The sequence below is a fragment of the Canis aureus genome, chromosome 9, assembly GCF_053574225.1.
Source record: "Canis aureus isolate CA01 chromosome 9, VMU_Caureus_v.1.0, whole genome shotgun sequence".
In the NCBI taxonomy this organism is placed as follows: Eukaryota; Metazoa; Chordata; class Mammalia; order Carnivora; family Canidae; genus Canis; species Canis aureus.
This window is the reverse complement of record NC_135619.1, coordinates 50,316,954-50,322,953: the sequence shown is the minus strand read 5'-3', so window position 1 is coordinate 50,322,953 and position 6,000 is coordinate 50,316,954. Positions and strand designations below refer to the sequence as shown.

The 6,000-nt window shown below is 45.3% G+C and overlaps 1 protein-coding gene across 1 annotated transcript; it reads left to right on the top strand.

Annotated features, from left to right (window-relative positions):
* Positions 1-207: 207 nt before the first annotated feature.
* Positions 208-2,359, top strand: PNMA1 (PNMA family member 1). Its single transcript, XM_077909936.1, has one exon. The coding sequence runs from the start codon at positions 488-490 to the stop codon at positions 1,547-1,549; it is 1,062 nt and encodes a 353-aa protein (XP_077766062.1). The 5' UTR covers positions 208-487; the 3' UTR covers positions 1,550-2,359.
* The last annotated feature ends 3,641 nt before the right edge of the window (positions 2,360-6,000 follow it).

Below are 6,000 nucleotides of genomic sequence, written 5' to 3'. Positions count from 1 at the left end.
GAGGCCGGGCTCCGGCCGCGGACGCCGGATCGCCTCCGAGGGGAGCCCCGAGTGCCGGCGCCCGGCTGCCGGGAGGAGGCGGCCACGCCCCGCGACCACACCCGGGCGCCTCCGGCCCCGCGGCGCAGCCCTCGCCAGCCGCGCTCGCTGCCCGCCTCCTGCGCTGCGACGGGACGCGACCCCCGGCTGCAGGTGGGGGACCCGGGCCGCGGGCCCCGACTGAGGACGCCGGTGGCGGCGGACGCGTGAGGCGACTGCCCGAGCCTCCCGGGGCTTGGCTCCGGGGACCAGCCGGCGGACTGCCTTTGGGGGCCGCGAAGGAAGAGGGCAGGACTCTGGTGTCGTTTGTTAATTGTGATTGCGTCAAGCTTGCCTCCCTCGCGCCTACGGGGGTGGGGGAGTGTCTGCTGCCGCGCTGAGCCCTAGAGCGCAGGGAGCCACAGCCTAATCCGTCTTTGTAGAATCGGGGCCCTCGCTAGTTGGGGAAATGGCGATGACGCTGTTGGAAGACTGGTGCCGGGGGATGGATGTGAACTCCCAGAGAGCCCTGCTGGTCTGGGGGATCCCAGTGAACTGTGATGAGGCTGAAATCGAGGAGACCCTCCAGGCTGCGATGCCCCAGGTGCCCTATCGAGTGCTTGGGAGGATGTTTTGGAGGGAAGAGAATGCGAAAGCAGCCTTGTTAGAGCTCACTGGCGCTGTCGATTACGCCGCGATCCCCAGGGAGATGCCGGGTAAAGGAGGTGTCTGGAAAGTGGTCTTTAAACCCCCGACTTCCGATGCTGAATTTTTAGAAAGGTTGCACCTCTTCCTAGCGAGAGAGGGGTGGACCGTGCAAGATGTTGCCCGCGTCCTTGGGTTTCAGAACCCCACTCCGGCCCCGGGTCCAGATATGCCAGCAGAGATGCTAAACTATATTTTAGATAACGTTATTCAGCCTCTTGTTGAGTCCATATGGTACAAGAAGTTGACGCTGTTCTCGGGGAGGGACATCCCGGGGCCTGGGGAGGAGACCTTTGATCCCTGGCTGGAACACACTAATGAGGTCATAGAGGAGTGGCAGGTGTCTGATGTAGAAAAGAGGCGGCGGTTGATGGAGAGTCTTCGGGGCCCCGCCGCTGATGTCATCCGCATCCTCAAGACGAACAACCCTGCGATAACCACTGCCGAATGCCTGAAGGCGCTTGAGCAGGTGTTTGGGAGCGTCGAGAGCTCTAGGGATGCGCAGGTCAGATTTCTGAACACTTACCAGAACCCGGGAGAAAAGTTATCTGCGTATGTCATTCGTCTGGAGCCTCTTCTGCAGAAGGTGGTGGAGAAGGGGGCCATAGATAAAGATAACGTGAACCAGGCCCGCCTGGAGCAGGTCATTGCCGGGGCCAACCACAGCGGGGCCATCCGGAGGCAGCTGTGGCTGACCGGGGCCGCGGAAGGGCCTGCCCCTAACCTCTTCCAGTTGCTGGTGCAGATCCGCGAGGAGGAGGCCAAGGAGGAGGAGGAGGAGGCGGAGGCCGCCCTCCTGCAGTTAGGCTTGGAGGGGCACTTCTGAGGCCCAGGAAACGGCGATAGTGCACATCTAGATCGCAGCCGCTTACCTTGTCTCCGTGCTCTTACAGATGTGTCCCTAGTAGTAAAGACTTCCGCCATGTGCTGTTTTGGGGGTGGGGGTAGGGAGTCAGGCCTGAGTATTCATGTAACATTAGTACAATCGCGCAAATGAGCACCCTGAGCTGCTACAAGTGAGTCGTACTCGCTGCAATGCCAGGTAAAGACTTGTACACAAGTGCTCAGTGCCAGCTGTCATTGTGGCAATCATCCGTTGTAAAAACCATGTGAATCCCTGACACTTCTCATTGAGATAATTGTGAAATTGCATGTTCAGATGTTTTAGCGTGGGGCCTGGCAAACACAGGAAGTGTTCGGTAAAAATATGAGCCGTTGTTACTAATATTGTGAATAGTTTTTGTGTTTACAGTAAATTGTTCCTAAGTTTTTTCCCTAATTTATATTAATGGAAAGAAATGTGACTCATACTATTTATTCAGCCTTACAAAGCAAATTGTTTTATTTTTCATCTCGAAACATCTGGATCACTTTAATTGAAAAGTATTCTGAGACTATGGAATGGGATGTTAGAAAAATACTGCAATTCTAGAATTGTGTGAATCAATTTTTCTGTGTACAAGACACAGGGAGTGTCTTGTTGCATGGGGAGATTAATAAGAACCAGTTACAGTATCTATTCCCCCATTTCAAATCCTTGTCATTGAATGGTAGTTCTTGTTCATGCTGATTCTAAGTGTTCTAAATTTGAAGTTGTCAAAATACATGTATATGAATAAAAGTATTTAAAAAATTCTATTGTCTTTTTTTTCTGACACATATATAAAATTTCAGTGTAATTAAGCTCTATATTTATTCTCTTAGGAAGATTTCCTGGTGTCACTTAAAAAAAATATAACTTCAGTTACTGTATCTTTAACCTTATAGCATACTATTTGAGTTTGAATTACAGAACCTTTCAATGTATTCAATTTTTGCATGTTTTCTACAAGGCAAATATTAGAAGGCTGAACAGACCTAAGTCAATATTAACTTACTATAAAAAGTTAGGAAATCCTGAAATGGGGCTCAGGATGTTATCTAGTAATGCTTTTTCTCCCCTTTCAAATCCCTTTTCAGGGATCCCTGGGTGGCGCAGCGGTTTGGCGCCTGCCTTTGGCCCAGGGCGGGATCCTGGAGACCCGGGATCGAATCCCACGTCGGGCTCCTGGTGCATGGAGCCTGCTTCTCCCTCTGCCTGTGTCTCTGCCTCTCTCTATCTCTCTCTCTGTGACTATCATAAAAAAAATAAAAACCTGGATTATTTTTTAAAAAATCCCTTTTCAGCTAAAAATGTTTGTTTTACTACAGGAATAATTTCTCATACCTGTTTAAAATGAATGTTTCTGATTTATAGCAGCCATTTTATTTTTTTTTTTGTCAAAATTCATTTTTATTAATAGAAAATACTTATTCCAGTTTCAGTTGTTATACTTGAAGTTGCTAATAAAAAAAAAAGAATTTAAAATAATCATCCTGTTTCGACTAAGACAATGAAGCTGTAGCTTAAAAAAAATTCACGATTTTGGGATCCCTGGGTGGCGCAGCGGTTTCGCGCCTGCCTTTGGTCCAGGGCGCGATCCTGGAGACGCGGGATCGAATCCCACGTCGGGCTCCCAGTGCATGGAGCCTGCTTCTCCCTCTGCCTGTGTCTCTGTGACTCTCTCTCTCTCTCTGTGACTATCATAAATTTAAAAAAAAAAAAAATTCACGATTTGCTCATAAAGGTCTTTCAGAATTTGTTCTTAAAGTTTCTGGAACTTTCCTGTCAAGTACAGGAGTTACTGAGCTACATGAGGAAGTCTCTCTGAGACAACCAATGAGAAGTTAAGCAGTTGTCATAAAAGGAATCCCTGTATGGTAACCTGGACTATACAAAGATCCCCTCCCCTCCAGCTCAGGAGGGACATGCCTCTAAGCACTGAGGTATGAAGAGTCAGACTGTTATTTGCTGTTAGAATTAGCTAATAACGGGATCCCTGGGTGGCGCAGTGGTTTAGCGCCTGCCTTTGGCCCAGGGCGCGATCCTGGAGACCCGGGATCGAATCCCACGTCAGGCTCCCAGTGCATGGAGCCTGCTTCTCCCTCTGCCTGTGTCTCTGCCTCTCTCTCTCTCTCTCTGCGACTATCATAAATAAATAAAAATTAAAAAAAAAAAGAATTAGTTAATAACAGTAAATCTCTGGCACGGATGCTACTGGTCTATAGTGTCCTGTGATTTTAGGAATTTCTGTAAATAGTTTCAATTTAATTCACTTTATTCAGAAATTAAACCTGTTTAATAAAGTTCACTACTCTGCCAGAGTATCTGCTGGTTTAGTATCCTTAAAAAATATGTATCAAAAAAAAATATGTATCAGACGTGTAGGTAACTCATAAAGTATACTTATTAGAATACTGCATTATTCAAACCAAAACCTGTTTTAACATGTTTATAATTAAAAGCACCAATGAAATGAAATTCCAAGTTATGACAAGGGAGACTCACTCTCACTTGAAGCTGTGTTGCTTAGAGAACTTTAAAAAAAAAAAAAAAAGCATATGCCTTTAAAGTAATTCAAGGACAGGTCAGGAGACACCCTCTCCTCATTCTTTTTTTTTTTTTTTTTTTTTTTTTTTTATGATAGTCACACAGAGAGAGAGAGGCGCAGAGACACAGGCAGAGGGAGAAGCAGGCTCCATGCACCCGAAGCCCGACGTGGGATTCGATCCCAGGTCTCCAGGATCATGCCCTGGGCCAAAGGCAGGCGCTAAACCGCTGCACCACCCAGGGATCCCCTCCTCATTCTTTATTATAGGACTCCAGTTAAGGATGGGCCAGAAATGAGCCTTTCTAGATATTTCAGAAAAGTCCATAGATGTGTTCTAAAGACTTAAATTTAAGAATGTCTCTGTATCTGTGAGTAGTGCTTATCAGGATTTCCTAACAGCACAAAGGCAAGTCCATATAATAGCAGCCATTTTATATTAAGAGGATATAAACTGGGAGATTTCAAAAACAGGCTTGACTGCACAGAATCAGTGACTGAAGATGTTTGTCTTGAGAACCTAGTAAATCCAGAAGTGGTTATATGAACTTGAGTTCAGTGGAGTTTTCCTCTACTAAGGCTTTAAAATTATAGCCAACCTATTTAAAAATCGTAAGGCAAAAAATTATTTATAAAGGCTAATACTGGTATACATTCTAACACTTTTCTGTATACTCACTCATGTCTTCCTCTCCCATGTCATGTCTGTTCCACTCTCACAATTTTCTCTCAACACACACATCTTCACATACTTAACCCTCACAACAGATAGGCAAGTCTTTGCTTCCCCCAACAAACATGACCTCATTCCCCCGCTCCCCAACTCACATAGCTTCCCCCTCCATTCCCATCAGCATGGCAGCATGGCACTGGGTAGAGCACCCCCCTCACTTCTCAGAATCTTACCTGTACCCATTCACTCCCACCTTCTCCCCACAACACTCCATCATAAACATACTCTCTCCTCCCACTACACGTATATACCACAAGTGTCCCACCCCATCCGTACATTCCCACTTCTCCATGTACACATACGCACATACTCCCACTAACGCCTCACACCAACCAGCCATCACATGTATACACACATTCTCATTCCACACATATTACATTCGTAATAATGAGTTCTTAATCTTTCTCACCTAATATTATAGGCATTCTTCTATATCTGTACATAGGGATATACTTTTTTATAGCTGCAGAGTTGACTGCATTTTAGAAAGGAGGGTTATCACTTAGTATTTTTTTATTATATATAACAATTATATATCTACATATACATACATTTATACATTTATATTCAATACAATATATATATGATATACATTGTCATGATTCTAGACATCCATCCTTTATTCTAGAAAACAGTGAACTAAAAATAATGAGCTGTTTCTAATCTGAATTAAGGTTTTCTCTTTATAGGCTCAGAAATTAAAATCTGCTTTTTAAAGGAGGACAGCAGCAAGAAACATCCTTATAACCAAAGAATTGTGGAATAAAGAATTAGAAATAAAATGCACTACAGTCCCATTCTGAGGCCAAAATTATATTCAGCCGATAGCACAGAATAGGTGCTGAGACAATGTGTAATGGTACACCTCTTACTAGGCTCTTCCTGTTTCTTGTGTATTACACGGGGGCTGGCCGAAGTCATGTTATTCCCGACCTCACATCAGGGGCCTATCAACCAGCTTTAACCTCATATACTATTAGTGAGGAGAGAACTAGGAATGGTTAAGTGCAGTAGTAACTTGCAGTCCTGGGAAACACTCTTTCCAGGATACTAATAATTGAAATGGTGCCCAGAGAACTTATGGTGAAGACTCACAAAGCTGGGAGAGGAGACTGTCATTGGTAGTGAATTACAGGG

Coding starts and splice junctions, on each gene's coding strand:
- PNMA1 (XM_077909936.1), top strand. CDS start 488: ATGGCGATGACGCTGTTGGAAGACTGGTGCCGGGGGATGGATGTGAAC.